Source organism: Muscardinus avellanarius (assembly GCF_963383645.1).
Source record: "Muscardinus avellanarius genome assembly, chromosome: 5".
NCBI classification, from domain to species: Eukaryota; Metazoa; Chordata; class Mammalia; order Rodentia; family Gliridae; genus Muscardinus; species Muscardinus avellanarius.
Genome location: NC_137790.1, coordinates 121,882,563 through 121,909,093, shown reverse-complemented (window position 1 = coordinate 121,909,093; position 26,531 = coordinate 121,882,563). Strand labels below are relative to the sequence as shown.

The following is a 26,531-nucleotide window of genomic DNA, read 5'->3' as shown; positions in this document are numbered from 1 at the left end:
CACTAAGAAAGACACATGAAGCCGGGTGTGGTGGCGCACTCTTGTAATCCCCGTACTTGAGAGGCTGAGACAGGAGGATCACAGGCTCGCGGCCATCCACAGCAACTTGTGATACCCTCTGCAACTTAGTGAGACCCTGTTTCAAAATAAAGAATAAGCCAGGCGTGATGGTGCACACTTGCAATCCCAGCATTTGGGAGGCTGAGACAGGAGGATTGCGGTTCATGGACAGCCTCCACTACTTAGTGAGATCCTTTGCAACTCAGTGAGATCTTGTATCAAAATAAAGAATAAAAAAATAGGGCTGGGGGTATAGCTCAGAGGTAGAATGCCCCTGGGTTCCATCTCCAGTACCGAAAATTTAGAAAAGAATAAAATCGGCCTGGAGGTGTAGCTCGGAGGCAGAATACCCAAGTTCAATCCCCAGTACTTAAAAAAAAAAAAAAAAAGACACATCACTTCTTGCCCAAAACTCACAGCTTATTCTAATCCACACACAAAATCAAATTGAGGAACAAAATAAATGTCCAGTATTCCTCAGAAGTATAATGAAAGTGAGCATGGAAGATGAGCAAAGTGAGGAAGTCTGGGAGAGACTAAGGAGAGGTAACAGCTAAGTGCAATGTAGGGTCCTGAAACTAAAAAAGAGCATTACTGGGGAAACTGGTAAGAGTTAAAGACCTGTGATCTAGTTACTAGTGCAGTGTCAATGTTAACGTCCTGCTTGTAATTATTGTAGTACATGAGATAGTAGAAGAGTGTAAGAAAATTCTGCAGTATTTTTCACAACCTTTCTGTTATTCTAGAAGTAAATTTTAAGATAACTGTAAGGACAAAAATATAATAATAACTTGACAATGATGACAGCAAGACTAATAAAGAAATAAAATTATCAATGAACCACTCAGTCAAAAATCACCAGGCCCAGATGGTTTCACATGTCTTACTAAAATTTCAAAGATCAGAAAATCCCAAACACCCACTAATTGTTCTAGAGCATTAAAAATGATGGAAAACTTCCCAATTCTCTTTTTGAATCAAGGATAATGTTGATAACTAAATTTGATAAAGGCAGTACAAAGCAGAAAAGGGGCAGAACAATAACACAGTCAGATATCAAAATAAAAGAATTTGGACCAGGTGTGGTGGCGCACGGTTGTAATCCCAGTACTTGGGATGCTGAAACAGGAGGATTGCAAGTTTATGGTCAGCCTCAGCTACTTAGTGAGTTCCTCTACTTAGTGAGACCCTGTTTCAAAATAAAAGAATAAAAAATAGGGCTGGGGGTGTAGCTCGGTGGAATAATGCTCCTGGGTTTAATCCCCAATACTGCAAAAAGAAAAAAAAAATATTTTTTGAAAGAAGTAAAACTACTTCTATTTGCAGGTGGCACAATAAAACCTGGAGACTCAATGATAAAACAGAAACAATAGCTTGTAATCCCAGCATTTGGGAGGCTGAGACAGGAGGATCACGTAGGTTTGAAGCCAACTTCAGCTACTTAGTGAGCCCTTTACAACTCAGTGAGACCCTGTTTCAAAATAAAGAATAAAAATTAGGGCTGGGGATGTAGCTCAGAGGTAGAATGCCCCGGGGTTCTACCCTCAGTATCACACACAAAAAAACCGTGAAACAATAAAAAAAATTGAGAGACAGATCAGGATATAAAAATAACATGAATTCTGTAGGTTTCATAAACAAAAAAAAGAACTAGATATATATTATATGTACAAAAACATTTATAGAAGTATGAAGCTAAGGTACTTTGGAATAAATTTAGCAAGAAATAAACAAAACTTTATATGAGGAATACTTTTTTTTTTTTTAGGTACCTAAATCCCAAGGGTTTTCTAACTCCAAGCTATACCCTTAGCTTTATATTTTTTATTCTTTATTTTGAAACAGAGTCTCACTAAGTTGCTGAGAATCTCACTAAAGTAGCTGAGGCCGGCTGCAAACCTGCAATCCTCCTATCTCAACTTCCCAAGTACTGGGATTATAAACTTGCACCACCACACCTAGCTTGAGGAATACTTTAAAACATTCCTAAACAAAAAAAGAACAGCAACAACAAAAAAAAAAAAAAACTAGATTTTGTTCTGAAGAGAACAACTCAACACAATAAAGATGTCAGCTTTCCTTAATCTATAAATGCGATAACATTCTAATAAAACAATAAAAATTCCAAAAACCTACTGCAATGGACCTAGATGAGTTAATACCAAAGTTTATATAAAAAATACTTCATAGGAAAAAAAATCACCAGGTAAACGCTGAAAAAAGAAAACTAAGAGAAAAGAGAGACTATCCCTACCCAACATTGAAAGGTACTATAAAGTCTCTGTGATTCTAAGTGTGATACTGGTACATGAATAGATACACAGACAAGGTCAATTATATAAACATCAAGGAAAGACCCAGGGCTGGGATGTAGCTCAGTGGTAAAGCACTTGTTTGCATGTGCACCCTGGGTTCTATCACGAATACCCCACCCCCAAAAAAAGAGAAAGCAAAAAACACACACAGAAATTTAGCAGATATAAAAGGGGCATCACAAATCACTAGGCAAAAATGAACTTTTTTTTTTTTTTTTTTTTTTTTTGGTGGTACTGGGGATGGAACCCAGGGGCTTTCTACCTCCGAGCTATATTCCCAGACTTATTTCATATTTTGTTTGGAAACAGGGTCTCACTAAGTTGGGGAGGGCCTCACTAAGTAACTGAGGCTGACCTCAAACCTGCACAATCCTCCTGTCTCAGCCTCTCAAGTACTTGGAAAACAAGCGTGCGCCACCACACCTGGCTAAAGATAGACATTTTAATAAAAAGGGATGGGACAAAAGCTAATGTAAGATAATAAACCCAAACAGACAAAAGATCTGAATGAAAAATGAAATCAAACAAGTATACCAGAAAAAAAATCAGTGAATTCCTCTAGGAAGAAGCTTCCTGTTACAAGTAGTTTCTTCAGAACTAGCCATTCTGGTGCTACAAAGTGAGAGTTCTGAAGATTTCTATTAATTTCTGAGAACAAGTGTCCACACTGGAGACTAAAGTATTCTGTGACCGTTTGCCTTCACACAGTAAAGTTCCATGGAACCATCCAGTGCCGATGTGGCTCGTCGACAGCTACAACTGCTGAGCGTCTGCTCTAGACGACACAAGTAGAATTGCCGGCTAAGGCCAGTCAAAATTGTAGAATATCATGAAAATAAATGACACTTACTTTAAGTCACTAAATTTGGAAAGAGCAATAAATATCAATAAGACATACCTTCTTGTTCTGCTTTTTGACCTAGACCTCTGAACTCTATAGGATTTCCCTCGACCCCTTGAACGGCTTCGACTTCGTTTTCTTCTAGAGCCATAAGAAGAGCTACTGCTTGATCGATGCCTGCGTCTGAAATAAATTATAGTCAAATATCATTGCTGTGACAAGTTCTTGTTCTGGGCACTAGGGACCAATCTAGAGCCTAAAGAATCATCTCATTTTTTACTGTGTTTCACTCTTTCCTTGAATCAAATAGAGATAAATTGTTACTTTTTTTGAATTGTCAGAAGACTGATTCATAACTTAGTGACTTGGTTAGCCAGTAAATAAGGCATTACAGGTCTGAAGTAGTACACGATCTTTCCAAATATCATCAGATCATATGGGATGAGAAGTTTACTACTGATATCTACTTGCCCAAAGAGAAGAGACAAAGGATGAAGACACGAGACCCCATAGACTGGGCCTGATGAAAAAACTCGTGAGTTGGGACTGTACCCTCATAAATATGTAACTACTAAAAAATATGTACTTCATCCAACAAAACTAAAAGTACAAAAACATATGAACTCTAAAGAATGTTACCCTCATTACTGCATAAATAAAAATTATGAAAATCACCTCCTATCATAAGAATGTGAACGAGGCTGAAGATCTCTGGACCAAGACCTTGACTTTGATCTTGATTTCCTTCCACCTTTCTTTCGGCTGTATGTTCTACTATCTGAAGAACTGCTGGAAGATGACCGTCTACGGTGTTTCTTTTTTCTTTTGCTTCTGCTTTCTTCTTCTGTATCTGATGACCGGCGTCCCATTTCTACACTTAAGTTAAAAAAAAAATCATTTCTAACATAGTGGCACAATTGATAAAATTCAATATACAAAGTTTTACATAACTTAAAAAAAAAAAAACTCTTTTAAACAAGATATCCTTTGTTCCCTTGGCTGGCCTCCAACTCCTCAGCCCAAGAAATTCTTGTGCCTCAGTCTCCTGGATATCTAGGTCTGTAGACTTCTGCGATCACTCTTTATAAAAATATAAAAAGGAATAAAGTAAATTTTTGTGACGGGGAGACACTGGGGATTGAATCCAGGAGTATTCTGCCTCTAAGCTACAACCCCAGCCCTATTTTATTTTTACCTGGAAACCTTAGTCTCATTAGGTTGATCAAGGTCTCACTATTTGCTGAGACTATTCTCGAATCTGCGATCCTCCTGTCTCAGCATCCCAAGTACTGGTATTACAAGCATGTGCCACCACATCCAGCTTTAAAGTAAAAATTTTAAGTGTGCCTGGATTCTTTACAACACATGAGAAACAGCTCTAATACAATCTTCTAGAATATCAATGAACTCTTTCACAATATCGGAATGATTTAAATCGTCCCAAATTTTTCCAAATGTCTCTCAAGCATCAATCCTGATGACAGTTCATTTGCCAATTTTCTGATATTTCAAGTTGCATCTTTCATTAAATGTGACATTCTGTTTAGTTAACTGACCACCAATTCTTTTGTTTTTACATTTCCTAAGGACAAAGATACTTCATAGTTACATTTTTCTGAGAATTCTAAATTTTTAAATGGATAATATTTCATCAATCATCAACAAAGTACAAATTGGAACAATGAACTATTTTCTTTTTACTTGCGAAATCTGATAAAGGAAATGTTTACTATAGCATGAAGGCTGATAAACTTACTGTAAATTCAGTCAACTCTTCACACATTGCTAGTACCTATATAAAGTGGTGGCGTAATTATTTTACAAAGTAAACAATTTATAAAAAAGAATAAGAAAGCCAGGCATCGAGGCACATACTTATAATCCCAGTACTTGGGAGTCTGAGACAGGAGGATCACTGGTTCACAGCCAGCCTCTATACTTAGTGAGGCCCTGGCAACTTAGTGAGACCCTGTTTCAAAATAAATAATAAAAAAAATGTAGCCTGCACCCAGCGTGGTGCTGCACACCTGTAATCCCCGGGCTTAAGAGACCCTGTTTCCAAAAATAAAAAAGTATAAAATAGGTCTGGGAGTATAGCCCGGAGGTAGAAGGGTTCCATCCCCAGTACTGCCAAAAAAGAAAAAAAAAATGTAGCCTGGAGGTAGAATGCCCCTGGGTTCCACCCCCAGTACTGCAAAAATAAATAAATAAATAAATAAAACAGAATAAAAATGTTGGTGGTTTTTTATAGCACAATAATATTTTTAGAAATATATCTGAGCCGGGCATGGTGGCGCACGCTTGTAATCCCCGCGCTTGGGAGGCAGAGACAGGAGGATCGCACAGGTTTGAAGCCAGCCGCGCGCGCTGGCTTAGGAGACCCTGTTTTCAAATTTAAAAAAAAATGTAAAAATAGGTCTGGGAGTGTAGCCCGGAGGTAGAAGGGCTTCCAGGAACCCCAGTACCACCAAAAAAAAAAAAAAAAAAAAAAAGAAATATATCTGAAAATTTTTGAAAAAATATATTCATAAATATTTTCTTTATAGCATTTTTACAACTGTATGTTTTACATTTTTACAACTGTATGTCTTAAAAATATGTACATATGAATAAGAATAAAAAAAATAACAAATACTATTTAAATAATAAAATATAATTTGCATAACATAAAATAAAATTTTTCTCTTTTGAAAATTTCCTATATAATTATGCTAATATTTATATTTAGTATACAAAGAGAAAAAACAGATATAAACCCACCCTCAGGCTTTTATATTTAGGAATTACCTAAGCTAATAAGAAGCTTGTCTTAAAGTCAGCCTTTAGATTCTCATGTGCAATACTACTTTTTATTCAAATTGTTAGTACCTTTCAGTTCTAAAAAATCAGGAGTCAACCTATTTAATGGTTCAGATAAGATAAAAGCCCACACCTTTAATATTTATTCAAAATAAGTTAAATAACATTACTATAAACAAAATACTGTGCTGAATTACTGCTTTGTTTTCAGAATCCTCAGATGAACCAGCCCCTCCCTGATTCCAATGCAATACCAGTGGAAATATTTGTTAGAACTATTTGAAAACTTTAAGCTTTGTGTGTGTTGGGGGAGGGGTGATCCTGGAGGATTGCACCCAGGGATATTCTACCTCTGAGCTACACACCCAGCCATATTTTATTTTTAATTTTGAAACAGGGTCTCACAAAGTTGCTGAGAGAAATTTAAGATTTTTACCTAGAGCTATAATTAAATATTTTTGGCCTCCAATTAAGTCCCATGTAACATTTTAAAATTTAACAAAACATTTGGGAGACTTGGTTTTGAAACTTTAGGTAAACCACTAACATTTAAGCCAGTTTCCTCATTTAAAAAAATTGCATTGAGCAAAAAATCACTATGATCCTTTCTAGCTTTAAAATGATTATGAAATATTATTTGTAAATATATACATACATAAAAAGTATATCTATATATATCTAAACATGTATATATAATATCCACCTATACTTATATTAACATATACATTACATAGATATCCACATACTCTAGTGTGTATGTGTTAATTTTATTTTATTTATTTATTTTTTTGGCGGTACTGGGGTTACTGGAAACCCTTGTACCTCCAGGCTACACTCCCAGACCTATTTTATACTTTTTTTTTTTTTTTTTTGGAAAAAGGGTCTCTTAAGCCAGCGCGGCTGGCTTTGAACCTGTGCGATCCTCCTGTCTCCGCCTCCCAAGCGTGGGGATTACAAGTGTGCACCACCACGCTTGGCTAATTTTTAAAAATCCACTAAAAAATATTATACACTTGAATGGTAGTAATAACCTAAATTTTCTTATTTCTTGGCTTTTTCTTCCTTTTTTTAAACTCTAAGAATTTAAAATTTTTCTCTACCCATCAGTAACTATTTAAATTAGAATGTCTTATTACCTTATAAAAAAAAACTTGAATAAGATTAAAGAAATAAAGAAGTATAAATTCACAAGGATAAAAAGACTAGGAAACAGGAACAGTAGACAAGATGTGTCAACAAATTTTTAGCAAATAAAAAACAGATGGAGGATTTAGAACTAAGAAAGCTAAATACCAAGCAACTACACAGAAATCTAAAGTCAACTCACATGGCAAAAATCAGAAAGAAGCAGGAATTTGAGGCATCGGATACCACAAGCAGGCACAACAAGCCATGAAGCTAAAACAAGGGAACTGACTGAGTTTCTGTGGAAGAAACGGTGTACCAGGCTTCCTCCTCTTGCTGCCTACCCAGATGATGACTATTCTTTCCAAACCCAGGAGGGGGGGAGGTAGCACCAAATTCAAGGGATCAGTAAAAATGGGCAGCATGATGCTAAACTAAAAATTAGAGGAAGTAAAGGCTACACTCAATGGTAAAAGTTGTAGTTCTCTGCATAGCCAAATATATCAAGTGTATTCTAGGAAACAAAAGCTTTTTTTTTTTTTTTTTGGGGGGGGGTACTGGGGATTAAACCCAAGGGCCTTCTACCTCTGAGCTAGCCCTATTTTATTTTTTGTTTTGAAACAGATTCTTCTCTTGCAATAGCTAAACAGTATCTCTTAAAGATATATAATATATTTGAGGGTCTCCTAAGGAACACACCCATCACCCTATAAAATAGCCCACAGTTGACAGGCCTAAACCTTAAACAGAACATTTCCCTGTAAACGGTATTCTATTAGTTTCTAGTGAATATACAACAAAAGATAACCAAACATGTGATGAAAGCTTTTCTCATAAAAGACAAGGGCTGTGTGGCTCAGTGGTAGAGCACTAGGTAAGCGTGTCCAACGCCTTGGGTTCCATCCCCAGCACCAAAAGTGAAAAAAATAAGTAAAAGGCAGAAAAAAAAAGCAATTTCTAGTAAACGGAAGACATACATAAAATGACAAACTTCAGGAACAGAGATTTCAGTCACTATCCTCAAAAAGATGAGAAGATGATCAAGCAAACAAAATGGGAGGAACATTCACAGAACAGGAGAATACTTGAAACTCAAACAGTAAACAAATTCTTAACAAGACGGAGTTAGAAAAGAAAGTTAAAAGCATACAAAAAAAAATTTTAAAGGGGGGGAGGACAAATAAAAACACACAGGAGGTAAGAGGATTACTCTTGGAGGTCCCATATGCAATTGACCACACATTCTATAAAAAAGAATAGGGAAAAGATTTTTTAAATTATCAAAATATAAATAAAATGAAAAGAATTTTCAGAATTAAAAGAATGCATTGCTCTAAATCCCTGGAACAATGAGTTTTTCAAGAAGACTTGACTTAAAAAAAAAAAAATCAGACAGCCAGGCATGGTGGCATAGGCCTATAATCCTAGTACGTGGGAGGCTGAGACAGGAGGATCACAGGTGTGGCCAGCCTCAGAAACTTAGCAAGACCCTTAGCAAATTAGTAAGACCCTCCCTATTTCAAAGGAAGGATGAGAAGGAATGAAGGAAGGAATGAAGGAGCTAGCAGTTTCAATTAAGAATGCTCTTGACAAAAGAGTAAAAATCAATAATTTTGTTAAATTTAAATCCTTAAGCACCCATCTTTTATATTCTATGTGATAAAATGGAAAACACCATTTCTGTCATATACTGAAGAATGATGATTGTCTCAAGAAAAAGCACTTGTGTGACTGAATTACAAGCGGAACCAGCTTTTTTTTTTAATTATGAAACACTGTTCTGTTAAAGAACTGACAAATTATAATTATTCACACTTGGGTGTTTGGCAGACTTTTTCTCAAAATTAAGATAAAAGACTAACAGTATTTGTTGCCAATGACAAAATTCAAGCTCTCAAACTTGGAGAATCTGTATCTGCCTCAATGAGACTGACAGCTGCCCAGTGCTGAGATTTCTACTATAAGACCAGTGGTGACATTAACAAAGGCAAGTATCTAACATATCAAACAATAAAAGGTATCAATATCTGAAAGGTACACTTAACTCAATGAGCCAATATTTTCCAACTGCCCAATATAAGATGTAACAATATCATGCATAAATGATTCAGACCAATAGATTTTAATGTAATTGAGTAAGAAAAATTCATTGATACTGTTTCAAACACCACTTGAAGGTAATAGGATAGTAACAAAGAGTATCAAAAAGGTAACTGTATGAAAAAGTTGGAGTCTGTAGGCTAGAGAGATGAGCAAGGGAGAAGGGAAAAGACTCTCATAGTCCCCACCTGGGCAGCACCCAGTGGGTCCAGGGACTACCTAAGTCTGCCCAGAATGGACCACTCAGGGATTTTCCAGGGACCATTGGAGGAGGGGCGGGGGGAATCAAACAGAGATGGCCCAGGATCCATCCAAGGACTGCGCAGAGACAGCCCATGAACTTCCCAAAAACTGACCAGGAACACCCATGGTGTCCAAAGACTGCCCATGAACCATCCAGGGGCGGCCTTCTTGTGGTCAGAAAGCTCCCTGGGAATCCAGGGAACCTGGATGCAGATTCTAAAGCCTGTGCAGACTGCTACTGCTCCCCCCTCCAATAGCCTTAGGTGGCCATAAAGTGAGAGAATTGGCTCAGGCCTGATGGAATTTGCACAAGCTCACTAACAGTGTAGTTGCCCAAATGCATAATTGCCAGGAGACTTTTAATAGTTCCACAAGCTAACAATTTTAAATTTATCTGCAAGCGGGAGTTAAAACACAGGAAAAGAACTCCTACAGCTGTTTTCTGTTTTCACTCTAGATCTTCCTAGTTTGAGCCCCATAGTTGCAAATCTTACCCACCAACACCTACCTACATTGAAGCTATGGGAAGTAATGACCACAGGACAATTTTCAAAACTATGTTAAAACATTTTCTTACTGAAAATGGGAAACCAAGATGTGGTCATTCAAGGAAAGAGAACTACCCAGCTCTGGTGATACACACCTGTAACCCCAGCTACTCAGAAGGCTGATCGGGAGGATCACAAGTTTGAAGCTAGCCTGTGCAACTTAGCTAGACCCTGTCTCAAGACAAAAAAAAATAAGGGATGATGATGTAGCTCCGTGGTAGAGGGCTTTCCTACCATTCATAAGGTTCTAGGCTCAATCACCAGGTCCACCCCCCCCCAAAAAAAATCAGAGAATCAAAAGGCATACAAAAATAGTTCCTTTGTCCAATTAATAATCAGAGTACAGGAGGCAGTTCTTTTTCAGAAAACAGGCAATTGGTTTCAAGAAAAAAAGGTTCCATAGGACATGACAGTTTATAACTACTTTACAACTTGTTCCTGGATACATGGCCAAAATTAAAAATAAAAAAAAAAGAAAAGAAAAAGCCATTTTAATGAGAAATCCACCTCAAAGAGGTAAAAGAAAAAACTTTAAAAGGGATAAACACTAGTTAACATACAGAGATACTGCAAAGACAGTAAAAGAAAAAAAGTAAAATTCAGGCATAACAAAACAAAACTTCAAAAGAGACAAAGAATTCTGTCAAAGCATTTCTCCTATCACTAGGAAAAAATTGTAGATTAATATCTTTTTTTAAAAAATTATCAAGCCAGGTATGGTGGTGCTCACCTACAATCCCAACACTTGGGAGGCTGAGACAGGAGAATGACAGGTTTGAGGCCAGCCTCAACAACTTAAGACTCTCAGGAACTTCAGCCAGTCCCTTTCAACATAAAAAATAAAACAGAGTCAGGGCAGTAGCTCAGAGGTACAATGCTTCTGGAATCAATCTCCAGTACCAAAAAAAAATTATCAATCATAGGAATTTCCCTCCAATGGTTTAAAAATGAAAGCAGAAAATAAATCTACTATAACAGCCCTATTACAGAGGGTTTCCAATTCATAACATCTGTATGTGAATATGCTGAGACTGGTTGAGTTGGTAAGGCCAATTAATAGACATGTGCTAGCTGCCTTTGTCTTTTTCGGTTTCAGACATTTTTAGCCCTCTTATTAAACAACATACAGTAGTAAAGTGATACCACTTAGCAAGAAATCTCCTTTGCCTGTAAAGAAAGTGAATATTTATAGACTTTAAGACTAGAGAAGCTCTCAGAGGATACCTCCTTTCCCCACAAGGTTGCACCTGTCACATCTGCTCCAATCCTTCACTTAGAGCTTTTACATCTAAGTTCAAAGCCGACAACTCGAATACTTTTCTGTGACAGCAAAAGGTATTTGAATTTATTTAACTATCCGCTATCTAGTTAGTAGCAACATAACTGGGCTACTGCTAATTCTGGAAATTTAAAAACTTTTTTCCATAGACTTCCAATGTTCACGTTAAAATGCAACCTCTGAGCAAGAAGTTAACCTAAATTCAGCAGAGTGTGATGACTCAGGCCTGTAATCCCAATATTTGGGAAGCTGAAACAGGAGAACTGCAGGTTCAAGGCCAGCCTCTGCAACTTGAGGAGACCCTGTTTCAAAATAAAAAGAGCTAGGTATGTAGCTTGAAGGTGGAATGCCCCTGAATTCAAACCTAAGTACAAAATAATAATAATAATAATAATAATAATAATAATAATAATGTAACCTAAATTCAAGATCAGGCAACATGAATTATGGTGCATTATACCTTCTTACAAAAGTATAGTTTCAGAGTAGCCAAATGCTCTTGGCCCCTTGGCCAGAATTAGCGAAGTCAGAGAAATACACAGTGTTTAGGCCAAGTATGCTTGTATTTCAAGTCATGAAGGTCCATTTTTACTCTAGGCCCTCTGAGCTGGGGGGCAGGGCTGGGAGGCGGGTGTAAGTAAGGTAGGGTCTGGAGAATGGGCGGGGACAAAGCGCACCCGGGCGCAGGCTTCCCCCAGCTCCATCCACCTGGGTGAGGAAGTACCAGGCTGTTACTCCAGGATCAACAGAGAAAGCCCGGAGCAGCGAGCGAGCAGGGATGCAGGACCAGGAGCCTCTGGGGGAGTCGGTGGACCCGCCCACATCGCCTGGGGACCCGAGGCGGAGCCAGCCGCCCCAGCCACAGGCACCTGCAGCCCGGCCCGGCCCCGCGCCCAGGTGCGGGGCGCATGCGCAAGCGCCGCGGCCGGACCGGACCTCCCGCCACGAGTCAGCCAGGCCGGACCTCAGCAATCCACTCCCCGGCCCGATCCTCCAGCCCCACCGTCCTCCTCCCGGCTTGGACCTCCCGCCACCGACTACCGGCCCAGCCCTCCCTCCCTCCATCCTGCTCCCGGCCGGTCCTCCCGCCGCCGCTCAGCCGGTCCCTCCTCCCGCCATCCTCCTCCGCGCCGGGCCTTGCAGCCTCACACTGGAGCAGGCCTCGATCCCTCGGGCGCCGCCCCGGGCCCCGCGCGGGCCGCACCTGGGTCGGGACCTCCGGGCGCGCACCTCGGCTGACGCGCAGGCGCCGCGGCTGGGGAACGACCCGCTCCGCCGCCCGCGGCCTCCCCGCTCGCCTCAGTTTAAGCTCAGCGCCTTCCGGGTTCCCACGCCAGGCAGCCGCAGCAGAGCTGTCGAGAGCATCGATGCTGCCTGCCTGGCGAAGGAACGCCGAAAGAGTGGATTGTCACCACGCCAATTTTTTGTTTGGTGTTTCTTTTGCGTGCTCTTGTGACTGCATTTTTCTTGCTCCCCCCCCCCCAAAAAAAAGAAATAAAGGTGGAACGACAGGATTTTCTGCCCTAGTGGTTGCTGTTATCATCACAGATAATCCGCGAACAAGTCTGCATCGCAGAAAGTGATGTTTAAAGACACAGATACGTAACAAAATTGGTCATCTCGTGCTAGGGGGCGGGGGATATTCGCGCGACAATAATCAATCACGGGAGTGTGTCTGTATAGAGTCCGGTGTGATTAAATTGTAATGATTTATTTGCGAAAACGCATTAAAAGTCGGTGTTTCTTCTGCCCCGAAGGTGAAGGCGCTCACAGGTTGGGCGCAAATTAGTTTCTCTGATGAAAGTAACTGGTTGGTACACGAATAGGAGAAATCTTCTCGTTGCGGGGAGGAAAAGTTTCTTCTGGAATTTTTAAAATTTAAACCAATAGAAATTAGAATAAATGATCATTTTCTGTTACTTATACTAATTTGCTTATTTGCCCTTGCATGAAAATAATTTCTCCTTATTTATTATAATTAATAAACCTAAAGAAGCATGCAACTCATTACCTTTGGTTTGGGTCCACTGTGAGATCCCAGTCATTCACAGGTCAAGCAGTTTTCCATAAAGGATTTTGATCTGGTGAAAATTACCTCCTCAATATATTTCTCACAAATGACTAAATTGGAACAACCAGTTTTGAGGCACCGTTTTAAAACTTAAACTGCAGCAGCACTCCATGTTTATTTTAAATAATTCAAGAGCTGGGAGAACCCTTGGGTCCTGAATTTTATTAGAACCTGTATATCTGTCTACAGGCTGTCAGCTGAGCCCCAATGATTTTTTCCCAAAAACTGCTTTTCGAAATGTCCTGCCTCTGGAAAATATTTGCTGTTTAGTGAAACAAAATTGTTAGAACTTCACAGCATTTATTAGTACATGATTTTAAAACCTTGAATTTGTTTTAAAAAAATAGACTTCCCTTGGGTCAGTAGGAATCCATGGTCAGATACTATAGATGTTTCATCACTCCAGCTGATATTAACACTATTATTCCTAAGTTTAAAATGATCCAATAAGCTGAGATCATGGGAGAATCTATTGATTTGAATTACATAACAGTTATGCCTGAGCTTGCCTTGATTTTTTTTAAGGTACTGGGGATGGAACCCCGGGGCATTTTACCTCCAAGCTACACCCCAGCCCTATTTTTTATTATTATTATTTTTCGGTGGTGGTACTGGGGTTCCTGGAAGCCCTTCTACTTCTGGGCTACACTCCCAGACCTATTTTATATTTTTTATTTGGAAACAGGGTCTCTTAAGCCAGCAAGGCTGGCTTCAAACCAGCGCGATCCTCCTGTCTCTGCCTCCCAAGCGCGGGGATTACAAGCGTGTGCCACCACGCCCGGCTTATTATTTATTTTGAAAAGGGGTCTCACTAAGTTGCAGAGGGCCTCATTAAGTAGCTAAGGCTGTCAGAAAACTCAGATCCTCCTGTCTCAGCCTCCCAAAATGCTGGAATTACAAGCGTGTGCCACCTTGCCCGGCTCCTTGATTATTTTTAAAATGGTCAACTTTCCCTCACACTCAGTAGATAAAATATGAGTTCACACTTAAAAGTCATATACTTAAAAGGACAAAAGAGTAGCTAGAGGCTCTCCTGATCTGTTATCAGGCTTCCTACCAAGTTTATTGTGGAGCTGTTTGTGAATGTGTATTTAACACCTCCATTTGCAAGCTCTTGAAACACCATATCCATCATCTAAGCCCCTGACTGGTCATTCTGTAAAATAATCTTAAAAGCAGAGTTTCATAAAGGATGAAAGTTTCGTGATTATTTGCCTATGATAATAAAGCGGCCACCAAGACTTATTGTGAAAATATGTTTCTAAGTTCATATAACTTTGGAAAGGATGAGTACTTAAGTCTCTTATGGAATAATAAAAGCAAATGTTCACCCAGGCACGGTGATGCATGCCTGAAGTCCCAGTACTTGGGAGGCTGAAACAGAAGGACTGCAAGTTCAAAGCCAGCCTTAGTAATTTAGGAAGAACCATTTCAAAATAAAAGGAGCTGAGGAGGAAGCTAAGTGAACAACCCTGGGGTTCAATCCTCACTATAAAAAGGAGAGAAGAAGAAAGGAAAGAAGGAAGAAAAAAGGGAAGGAGAGAATGCTCATGTAAATCATTAATACCTAAAGCCCATCTCTAAAAGAGCTTGTTATTTTTCTTAAATTCACCAAATTGAACATTTTATTCTGAGGAGTACTGTAGTGTGACATACAGTCTCCAATTAAACCTACTTAAACCCTTATGTATTGTATTATAATCTGTGTTCTCTTTTTACAAATGTTTCAGGTGGTTTTGGTGGAACTTCTCGAATTATTTGCTAACTTTTTCTTCCGGCTTTACACAATGGGTAGACTGTATATATTTGCTTTTATTTTAACTGAAAATTTTTGATCCAAAATAATGAACAAGTTACCTTTAACATCAGAAGGGCTGCATTAGTATTACCTACTTGAAAAAGTCCCAAAGCTACACTTCAGGACGCACATTTGTTTGCACGCTCGTGTAAATGTAACTTTCGGAATGGAAATATTCCTTTATGCGTATATACAGGTATTTGCATAACCACACTACTCACAGCAAACCTTGTCCTGCACAACACAACCACGCGATTCAGGCATCGATGCAAATCGCCCAGAAATATAATCACTAAATTTTAAGTCATATCTTAGAAAGGGGGAAAGAGCGAAAACCCCTTTCTTGCCATGAGCATCTCTTTAGAAACAAAACAACCAGAAGAGGAACAAACTTAGGACGTTTTTCTTTTGTTTCTGAAAATTAGGAAACCAAACTAGCATGTTTCCCAGGATGGTAAAGAAAAACTCCTGTACTTCGCTTCGGGAGGGGCCCGAGTGCGGGGCGCTGAGGGGGCGAAAGTCCTGAGACCTCCGAGAGCAAACTCGGCGGCGCTGCCCACGACCCGGCGCTAATGGAGCACATTAAAATGGATCTGTCAGGGATCAGCTGCTCCGGAAACACGTTAAATCGACCGGTCCCTTCCAGCGGGATCCGCGGTCGCGGACTCAGAGTCGAGAGTAGCCGGGTGGATCGCCCCGAACCGGGCGAGGAGCTGGCGAGGAGTCGGGCTCAGCCCGGCCGCGGGCCTGAACCTCCTAAAAGCAGGTGCGCAGGCTGGAGAAGCAGCCGCCCGGCCGGCCGGCCGACTCGGGGCAGGCCGGCCGAGCCTGGACCAGCCGCGCGGAGCATCCGCGGCCCGCGCGGGCTCAGGGATGCCGGCCTGGGATGCGGAGTCGGGATGCCGAGTCGGGATGCGGGGCCCGGGCGCCGGGCAGAGACCCAGGGTCGGCGGCGCGAGGCCGGGCGGCGCGGGGGCCGCGGGCCGGGCCGGGGTCCAGCTCCGCGCGGGGACGCCGGGCACTTGTCAGTTTCCGCTTGGCCCCGCCCCCGCGGAGTCCATCCAGCTCCCCAGTGTTTAACCGAGTCGTGACACCGACGTAGGATCCACGCCTAATTAAATTAATTAGGGATTCTTGTCAATCCTGGATTAATGGCCAAGAGCGCGGGCGGCCGGGGCCAGCGGAAAACCCAGACCGCCGGGGACCTGCGTGCTCTCCCGCCCCACCCCAGACTCCGCGCGCCATCCACCCATCTCCGCTCGCCTTCTCCCCCCTCCAGCCAGTTTCTCCCCGTCGGTCTCTCCCTCCTCTCCCCATCTTTCTCCCGCTCTCCCTTCTCTCTCTCTCTCTCTCTCTCTCTCTCTCTCTCTCTCTCTCTCTCTCTCCCCATCTCTCTCTCCTGCCCCTCTCCCTCCCCTCTGCTCTCCCACCCCCCCCCGCCTCGCGCTCCCCCCGCCCCAGGTAGAGGCGCGGCCGCTCCCCGGGAAGGGGCTCGCTCCGTCTGGAGCGGGGAGGTAATTTACTCCGAACAAGGGTCCGCCTTTAGGAAGTATAAATACTGAGACTTCAAGAGCGGCGTCGCTATCAGATCTGAACTCTCCGCGGGAAGGATTGTCACAGATCTTAGCATCGAACACGCGCCCGGGCGGGGAGGCCGCAGCCCCGTCCCCTCCGGCGGCCCCCGCCCCTCCCCTGCGCGTCCTCCCGGTCCTCCTCCTCCTCCCCTGACTTCTCCTACTTCTCCTCCTCTCTCTTCTTTCTTTCCCTTTTCTCCCTCCTCCTCCTCCTCCTCCTCCCCCCACCCCTGCCCCATTGATGTGTTATTATTGGGGGGGCTGGAGCAGTAAGAAAAGAAGAAGGAAAAAAAGAAGCGGGGCCGGGCCGGGGGAGGCTGCGCGCGGGGCTGCCCGGCGCCGGCTATGGAGGAGCTCACGGCGTTCGTCTCCAAGTCCTTCGACCAGAAAGTGAAGGAGAAGAAGGAGGCCATCACGTACCGCGAGGTGCTGGAGAGCGGGCCGCCGCGCGGGGCCAGGGAGCCGGCGGGCGGCGAGGCGGGCCGCGAGGAGCGCAGCAGCCCCGCAGTCCGGGCGGCCGGCGGAGGAGGCGCGGGAGGCGGAGGCGGAGGAGGCGCTGGAGGAGGAGCGGGCGGCGGCGCCGCAGGAGCGCGCTCTCCCGCCCGCGAGCTGGACATGGGCGCCGCGGAGAGGAGCCGGGAGCCGGGCAGCCCGCGGCTCACCGAGGGTAACCGCGCGACCCCGGCCGCGGCCCCCTTCCCGCCGGCCCGCCTCCCCGGGCGGGGAGCACCCCGGGCCCCGAGGGGAGGGGCGGCCGGGAGCCTGGACCCCAGCCCCGCGCGCTGGGGACCGCGGAGGGTGGGGGTCCGGCGGCGCGCGCGGCTGCGGGTGGGGTCCGTGGGGGCGGCGCGGGGCTGCGCGCATTCTTGCGAGACGCGCCCGCACCACCGGAACGCATTTTCCCCAGCTGGAGGATGGGCGCTCGGCGGACGGCCCGGGGCGGCCGTGGAAGTTGCCGGCCCGGCTGCGGGAGGGGGTGCTGGCCAGGGCTGGACCAGGCTCCCGGTGCAGGCGAGCATCTCCCCGGAGTTTGCAGGAGCCTCTTCCCTAGGCCTGAGGGAAGGTGAGGGAGAAAAAGAGACAGGGAAGCTTCAGCCCAGGCTGTCCCCGGGTGGGGAGCTGCTGTTGAGACCCCTAGAACTCCGCGAAGACCCTGCACCTTGGGATCTGAGGGACCAAAACTTCCCATCCGCTTTTGAGCTCCGAGGGAGAGAGGCGCTAAGACAGGCTCGGGTCCAGTCGACGCTGTTTCTCCCGGATGAGGCGTTTGGGTTTCTATTTGGGGGTTGTGTTTCGATATTCACACAATTCCTTTACTGTTTGGAACCATCCAGTGGCGTGTGTGTGTGTGTGTGTGTGTGTGTGTGTGTGTGTGTGTGTGTGTGTCCTGGTAGTGGGGGGTTCTTTTGGTGCCAGCGAAGTGTTAGGAAATGGCTTTATCTAAATGGTGGAGCGTCCTGTACCGATTCAAAGGAGTTCAACAATAAAATTAATTTGGCGCTTGGTGCAGCCGTAACTGTTGTACAGCCATATTTTTCCAATTAAGGAAATATGTGGCATGCGTAGAATCACATATTTAAGCAAGCAATTAAGTTGTTTATAACACGGTCTGTTCCTGTTTAGGCCATTAAGTGGAAATTTGGGGGTGAAGTAGAAATTATATTAAGTCTATTAATCAACTTGAAAATTAGACTTCTCGACGAAGTCCCAAAACTTTGAGGGCCCTTCCACGGTGTGGATGACAGCCATTAAAAATGCCTTCCCACCCCTTTGGCAGAATCTGGAGGGTATGTTTTCATGTTTAAATTTCATTGCAGTATCAGTGGGGATGTTTTTCCTATTAAATTGACCCCTAGCGTTTGCTATCAGAGCATCTACTTCCTTCTTGGAGGAAGGACAAATGTCCGCAAAACGAACTCTGACAACTAGAAATGTGGGCAGCACTTCGGTAGCGAAAATGCCAGGTTGGGTTGGGATCTGTCGACTTTTTTTTTTTTTTCTCTCTCTCTCTCGGACCAACACCAGGTCCTTCTAAATTTGGAAAGTGGCAGGATGACTGTCAGGGTGCCCCTGCAGCCCCCCCCCAGCCATGAGTCCTCAGCTCCAGGCCCCGGGTGGGTTTCTCCTCTTGCCAGACAGGGAGAGGCTCGAGTCTGAAGCCCTCGCGAGTAAGCACAGTTCTTGGGATTGTTGATTTACAAGCTCGGGGCAAGTATTAATTTCTCTGTAGCCTGGTTCTTCTGGAAATGATTTTTAACACTCATGTGGATCGGGATGCTGGGTTGGGAAGAACTGCCAGCAGCCTCCCTCCGCTATCTAAATTCAGCTCTGACGCTTTATGTTTACCGGAGTCTCCTTCTCTGGCGCGGAGATTGAAGGTTCAGGACGGATCTGATCTTAGGTTGATAGGATTCAGGTTCCCCTGATCGCCGCCCCTTGTCCTAAATATATTTATATATATATAAATGTATAAATCTACTCTCCGTTCCTCGGGTGGCTCTGTATGACTGCTCAGGCTCGCAGAGCTCCTGTTTTAAACCGGAAGAGAAGGACGGGAAAGTAGCGACGGATGTGTGCAAACTCAGAGCAGGAAAATGCATATTTTATTAAACATCGGCGGAGCTGCTAGATGCATGAAAAGGCTTCGAGCAACCAATAGAAACCGAGGACCGGGGATGTTCCTCCCGGACCTGTTGATCTCTGTGGATTTAAGTGTTTAGGGTCGAGGTTGCGCTTCCACGGGGTGGGAAGGCAGGACGCAGGCAGCAGGAGGTTTCGCGGACCACCCGAGCCTGGTTTTCCGCCTCCTGCTTTCTGGCCCCGCCAGGGCGGCGTGCCCTCTAGGCCGCCAGCGTGGTGTGGACGCTGCTGCTCCAGGACCCAGCTCGGGCCAGAGGACGAGGGACTGCCCAGCTGGGGTGATGCGTCCACAGGGTCTGGCTCGGCCCCGGGGCGACACGGAGCACCCGGGACGCAGCTCTCTCCGCGGCAGCGCAGCACCCGGGTCTAGATCTTCCTCTGCGACCCTGCGGCCCAATCGTTTTTAAAATTAAACCAGCAAGTTTGCGGAAGGCAAAGGGCCAGCAGCGGTGAGCGCTGGCCGAACAACAGGCCAACCTGCTAGGAATGGCTGGCGTGAAAGGCCACTGCGGGGCCTCGCCGCGCTCTTGTACCAGGACCGAGCTCTGGGGGAAGCCGGGTGCGGTGCTTTTGATTTCTGTGAGTGCGAGGAGGGGCTGAGGCTCTTAGGAGAGCGGAGACTATGGGGTAGATAGCACGGTGGTGAGTAGAGGTCATAGCCATGGACCATGGACGAGGAGGGTGGCCACACACAGGCCTGACCTTTACGCGTCTTCGGGAGCCTTTTTCTCCGGGTAGGGCAAGGGGTTGAACCCAGATTCTTCGTGGGGATAGGTTCTTCTATCCTTCTTTGAGACAAATCTGGTAACCGGATTTACTGTGCTGTTTTTGTCCGTGTGTGTGTGCGTGCGTGTGTGTGTGTATGGTGTTGGTGTGTGCGTGCATGCGTGCATGAACACACGTGTGGTCCCGTCCGTGGTGCCCGCTCCAGTGTCCCCTGAGTTGAAGGACCGCAAAGAGGATGCGAAGGGGATGGAGGACGAAGGCCAGACCAAAATCAAGCAGAGGCGAAGCCGGACCAATTTTACCCTGGAACAGCTCAATGAGCTAGAGAGGCTTTTTGACGAGACCCACTATCCTGACGCCTTCATGCGCGAGGAACTGAGCCAGCGGCTGGGGCTGTCGGAGGCCCGAGTGCAGGTACCGGACTGAGAGGAGGTCCAGGCTGGGCCAGGGAGGGCGGAGAATGCAGAGCGGCTGCACCCAGGGATGGTGAGTGGCGGGGCAGCAGCTGTTCCCAGCGTCTGGTGTGAGAAGAGTTGGGGAAGAGGTCTTGACTGGAGAACGTAGTCTCTGAAGTCTTAGTCCTGCGGCCCCTTCCCCCTACTCCATCCCAACATATGTTTTCCACAGAAGAAAGCAGTGCTGGGCTTGCTCCAGAGTTTCTTTAAACCACACCCCCTTGCCTCACGCTGACTTTAATGTGGTTTAATCCTAATGGGCCTACTTTTATAAGCCCTTAAAAAAAAAATCCCACAGAAAACGTTTTATCTCTGGATGCCTTAAAAGTTACAGTGAGTATTTTGCTCGCCCGATTTGGGTTCGGTTGAGTGATCTAGCTCTGCTAAACGGATGTGCCAATTCGGTTTATAGATGTACAGACTATAAAGAAAATTAGCAACTGTTAAGTGCAGCAATTTACAGTCTACGCTGAGCCCTGAATCCCAAACTGTGTGTGTGAGACAGCAGAGAAATAGATGCATTGGGGTCACTCTTTTGTTCATTTGTTCGTTTGTTTGGCAGAAGCAAGGAACCTTAACCTGCACAAAACTCCATTTTCAAACAACCCACATATCTTAAGATTGGCTTTCCCAAAGCCTGACACCCCCCCCCCACAAAAGTGCCAGGCCCCCGTGAAGTTATTATTATGGCAGATTTTCTTTATTGGTTGTTGAGGCCGATGTAATAGCAAAAGTAGGCTTTGAGACCTTTAAAAAGGAAAATGTTATGCATCTATATGTATATATACACATACATACATACCTATCTTTCCAGTTTAATGGAGAACAAATTTAAACGTTTCAGATTGTATTTCCGCTCAAATAATAAAATAGGAGAAAATGATGGTCATTATTTGTTTGAACACATGGAGCAGCTTTAGGCTCGAACATCTGCAGCTGTTGCAAAGTATGGTTGTAACAGATACTCCCTGGGTCTCTGGGCGCAGAGACCACCATCTGTAGCGAACTATGCATAATTCTTTTGGGGCTTCCCCGCATCTTGTAATAGGATCAGGGAAGAAGAAAAACCAGCAGTAACGTTGAAGGGGAAAAGTAATAATAGGCCGGCTTGGTCATCACAGTGTCAACAGCAGAGCCTTCCTCTTTCAGCTTCTCCTGCTTTGCTCTGTGCACTGAGATCTCTAGAGGCTTAGCAACCCCTTAAAACCATGATAATTATTACAGTTATGAGTAATAGTATCTCAATTCCGATTCTTCTAGGGGAAAAGAGAGTCAAGAAGCCTCAGGCCATGTGAGTTACATAAAAGATGCCACGGTGGCACGGAAATCCACCTATTATACTAAATAGCAGGGGAATTTTTGAGGATTTACATTGTCTATGGTACTTGCTTTCAAAAGCATGCCCCCCTAAAAGCTCTGAAGCAATATTTTTCTCTTAAGGGTTTTTAAAACACTAATTTGTAAATCAATCAATATTCTGTGTTATTGCAACTGGAGTATAAAATCAAGCTTTATTTGAATTTTTGAAAATCTGTCATACTGCCTCTAAAAGTTGGCGGGTTCGTTAAGAAGATAATATCCAGAAAAAGATAGTACCCACGAGTTCCTTGATTGCTACCCCATTCCCTTTCACTGAGTGCTGCTGTGGTGGGGGTTGTTGTTGTTGTTGTTGTTGTTGCTGCTGCTGCTGCTGCTGCTGCTGCTGCTGCTGCTGCTGCTGTTGTTGCTGTTCTCTGATAAGGAGTGAATTTATTATTGGTCTTTTTTTCATACCTTTATTTAAGTTTTAGAGCTATTTTCCAGAAGCTTCCCTACTGTCCTAACTGCAAGCAGTGGCTTTTTCTTTGGAAGCAAATTAGATTATCATGATAATGGCACAATTATTCTGCCACTGTGTTACACTCTACTGCACAGAGGGACAGAGAAATTCTAAATTTCTTTGTAGTGAGGCTTTTATGACACTAATTACCTCTCCCCCTTCCAAGCCTCTCCCTCCCCCAAAAGAGTCAGTATTTGCTCTGGTGTTTGTTTTTCCTTCAACACAAAGATAACTAATATTATAGGCCATCGCCAAGTTCATTTCTCTCAGTTTTTGACCAGGCAAACATTTAAACTTATTATCATGTTAGTGTCAGAACCAGGAAGAGTTCTAGGTCTTGGGAACTCTGTTACCTGAAAAGATGAAACCAGAATAGATAATGATTTATCAAGAAACAATTTATCTTGCAAAGTCTAAGAAATCTTTCCACTGACATTTATAATTTTGGAAACTGAAACTGTTTGATGTAACTTAAAGACTGTTATAGCTTTCTCAACCTTGCCTAAAACACCACTCTTTTTTGTTATTGTTGTACTTTTATAATTTAAAACATTTTTGAGTCATAACATGTAGGTATTTTTTTCCTCCTCCAACTTGTAGGTTTGGTTCCAAAATCGAAGAGCTAAGTGTAGAAAACAAGAAAATCAACTCCATAAAGGTATGCTTCTCATACAAGAAAAAAAATTATATACTAAGTAAAACGAGAGGGGAAATCTGTTGTTACAGAGACAGAAAAAGTATCTAAAAGATAATGATGGTTCTTTACTTGAGGAACTTCTCTAAAGACAATATAAATCTTAAAGTTTGGGAGTAAATTAGATTTAATTATAGCAACAGTTTAGAACAGGAGTAGTTCAGTTCTAAAGGAATCAGTTTGATGTTGTGCCATTTGGAACCATGGAAAACAACCTTAAAATGTTAACCCCACATTGTATTTTGTTCCTCTATTTTTTTTTTTTACAGGTGTCCTAATAGGGGCTGCTAGCCAGTTTGAAGCTTGTAGAGTCGCACCCTACGTCAATGTAGGTGCTCTAAGGATGCCGTTTCAGCAGGCAAGTACAGCTTAGTTTCATGCTGTTTTTAGATATAAAAAGACCTGGATGTTTACTTGGACAATGAAACATCCCCCATCCCTGAGCCCCAGTGTCCACGAGGTTAGAGACTCAATTTCAAGATAATACAGTGGACCAACTTCTCTTTAAATACCTATGTAGTTGTCATGGTCCTGAATTCTTACTTCTTTTAGTTTTCATGGGAATCCCTGAAGGCACCTGAGCATAGTAACTGCTACCTTAAAAATGCACTAAAGATTGCACTTGGGGAGAGGAAGGGAAGGCCTTTTGATTAAGGTTTTGTCAAGTCCAATACAGAGGTTAGTCCTGAGGTGTTTCTAAGGTGGCCCCCTAAATATATTATCTAGGTATTTTCTACCTCTTAGTCACATTAAATGTCTCTGGCAGAAGATAAATAAATAAATACATACAAGTACTCCCAACTCAGACTTGTTATTTAAAAGCTATCCTGTGTAAACAAAGCTTCTTCTCTGATAGAGGGGGAAGCCTGAGTCTTCGTAGGGCTGCCAGCCTCTGCAATCCCTTTCTTGGTCATAAAGAAACCTTTAAGACTACATTTTAAAAGGACCGCCTGCAGCAATGTTTTAATCCTGGGAAATCCCAGTGCTCTGAACTCCCCACTCTCCAAGCCTGAGGGCAGAATCCTTTCCCAACCAGTGTCTGACCTTCCCCATCCTCAGCCAGAACCCCTGCTCAGCAAGGCTGGGATGTCCTGAATTAGCTCTCGTCGTCGGCCAGCACCCTGGATGGGGAGGCACAGGGGTGTGCCCCAGTACTGAGAGTTAGTGTTAGGGAGACTTTAGCTTCCTTGGCACTACAGGACTCTGGCATCCTGGCGCGAGGCTTTTTAAAGCCTGAGGGAATGGTTGGAGAAAGGAGAAGGGAGGAACTTAAAAAAATTAGTATTACCCAAAAATTGGGAGATCTGGCACCACCTGGGAAATGGTTAGAAATCCAGAATCTCAGGTCCCAGAAGTGCATTCAGAATCTGCATTTTAACAAGCCCCCCCAGGTAATTCTTATGGCATTAAAATGAGGACAAATGGCGTCCTTTATGGTGAAGATACACTAACTTTCCTAAGTGACCCTAAGTTTTGTAGTTTGCTCGTTAGCGCTTCCGTGCTTTAGGAGTGGGACAGGAGGAGGATGGCAGAATCAGGAGAGGAGGGGAGCAGCCCTCACTCACTCCCAGCCTTTCCAACATCCCATTGTTTTGAGGTGGGTGATGTTTTGGCAGTACAGCTAGGTCCTCGCTCATCCACCCAGCTCGCGAGGGGGCAGCCACGGCCCTGCAGATAGGGGTCCCCGGGGCCCTAGGAGAGTCGCTCTCCGGACCAGATGCTCAGCCGTCGCCCCGTCCCTGCCCCTCCCCCGCCTTCGCCCTGGCGGAGCCGGACGCCGTTAATGCTCTGTTTCTATTCTGTTGTCACCCTAGGATAGTCATTGCAACGTGACGCCCTTGTCCTTTCAGGTTCAGGCGCAGCTGCAGCTGGACAGCGCCGTGGCGCACGCGCACCACCACCTGCACCCGCACCTGGCGGCGCACGCGCCCTACATGATGTTCCCGGCGCCGCCCTTCGGACTGCCGTTGGCCACCCTGGCCGCAGACTCGGCCTCCGCCGCCTCCGTGGTGGCCGCCGCCGCCGCCGCCAAGACCACCAGCAAGAACTCCAGCATCGCCGACCTCAGACTGAAAGCTAAAAAGCACGCGGCTGCCCTGGGCCTGTGACGCCAGCGCCACCGAAGCGCCCTGCACGGCTTGGTCCCCCTGCCACTCAGCCTCCCCAAAGCTCCACACAGGCCTCCGCCCGCGGCCTCCCCTGGCTCCTCCTGCACCCCGGACTCCGGACTCAGAGGGCTGGACTCTGCACAGACCCGGTTCCCGGGAGGCGCGTCTGCCCCAGGCTCTGGCCCAGTGCACTCCGGCCTAGAATTTGGCTTTGAAGAAGCGGGTTTGGAGAGTCCCAGAGAGACTGGACGGGGGTGTGCTGGGACAGCGCAGTGCGGCTCCCGGCAAAGTTGCAATGATGGACCTTTGCATAGAAATTAAGTCTTGCTAACGATTAAAAAAAGAGAAAATTTAAAAAATTGAAAGGACAAACCAGAGAGAAAAAGAAAAGAATGAGAACTTCTTTCTTATCGCTATTTGGCATAAAGCTGAAATCGGAGAGGAAAACAACGGAGCAAAACCATTTTAAAAATTAAAGTATTTTATACATTTAAAGATATGGGAGAATAACCTGGATGAATCTCAAGAGAATGGGGGGGCGGGGGCGTTTAACAACTTAAATGTATGGTTGTTGGTTCTTTTTTTTTTTTTTTTAAACGGGCGAAGAAGGCAAAACCCGAAGGAACAGGTGTACTTATTTAAAGAATGAAGATGGGAAAAAGTGCGCAGCTGGGAAGTTCACAGGTTTTGAAACTGACCTTTTTCTGCGAAGTTCACTTTAATAGGAGAAATTTGATGAGAGGCGGGCCTCCTTTTACGTTCAATCAGATGCTTTGAGTTTAAACCCACCATGTATGGAAGAGAAGAAAAGGGAAGACGGTATAAAAACGAAGAAAGAAAAGAAAACAATGTTAATACAATAAAATGATGCCACAAACACTGATTCCTCTGAGAAATGATGGCAGAGCTGGCCGGACTGCCGCCAGTACACCCGGGCTTGCATGTTACTTGTATCCCATTGATGGTGTCCCTCCCTCCCTTGACTCGTGTTCACTCCCTCCATTTCCATCTTGAGTACAAAGAGCCTCTGAAAATTGCTATGTTTATCTGTATACATTTTTTGCCCCACATTTGATCCTGGGGGACAAGGGGAAAAGTCAGAAGGGGAAAAAGTTACACTCGGATTGTCAAGAAGATAGAGGCAGGCAGAACGTGGGGAAAGGAAAGAGAAAACGAGAAGACCCAATGAAATGGCGAAGGTATACTGCCTTGCGTGCGTGGTACACAGTAGGCGCTCAATCAATGCTCACCCACTCCCCTACTTCCTCTTGCTGGTTTCCTGAAGTTCTGTTTGAAGACAGCGCTTTCTCTCCCCCTCTCGATCCTCTCAAGTTCA

General features: G+C 44.4%; 2 protein-coding genes across 3 annotated transcripts in view; one reads left to right on the top strand and one right to left on the bottom strand.

The window, feature by feature from the left end:
* The window catches only part of RSRC1 (arginine and serine rich coiled-coil 1), a gene marked incomplete at its 3' end in the record, with an annotated part of 324,240 nt that extends 311,690 nt beyond the window's left edge, over positions 1 to 12,550 (bottom strand). Inside the window, exons 1-3 of the mRNA XM_080696809.1 lie at positions 12,515 to 12,550; positions 3,892 to 4,087; positions 3,274 to 3,399 (exon numbers count right to left, since the gene is read on the bottom strand). Coding sequence (XP_080552935.1) covers positions 3,274 to 3,399; positions 3,892 to 4,085 — 320 coding nt within the window. The 5' untranslated portion in view covers positions 4,086 to 4,087; positions 12,515 to 12,550. The remainder of the gene's footprint in view (positions 1 to 3,273; positions 3,400 to 3,891; positions 4,088 to 12,514) is intronic.
* A 4,540-nt stretch (positions 12,551 to 17,090) lies between these two features.
* On the top strand, positions 17,091 to 25,195 carry SHOX2 (SHOX homeobox 2; the record flags this gene model as incomplete). 2 transcript variants are annotated; one of them, XM_080696177.1, is made up of 5 exons in its annotated part: positions 17,091 to 17,420; positions 20,325 to 20,533; positions 22,994 to 23,051; positions 23,357 to 23,445; positions 24,902 to 25,195. In XM_080696177.1, the coding sequence occupies 5 exons, from the start codon at positions 17,099 to 17,101 to the stop codon at positions 25,193 to 25,195; spliced, it is 972 nt and encodes a 323-aa protein (XP_080552303.1). The 2 variants fall into 2 exon arrangements, with proteins under 2 accessions (XP_080552303.1, XP_080552302.1); XM_080696176.1 differs by having other exon boundaries at positions 17,099 to 17,420; positions 24,938 to 25,195.
* Positions 25,196 to 26,531: the final 1,336 nt, after the last annotated feature.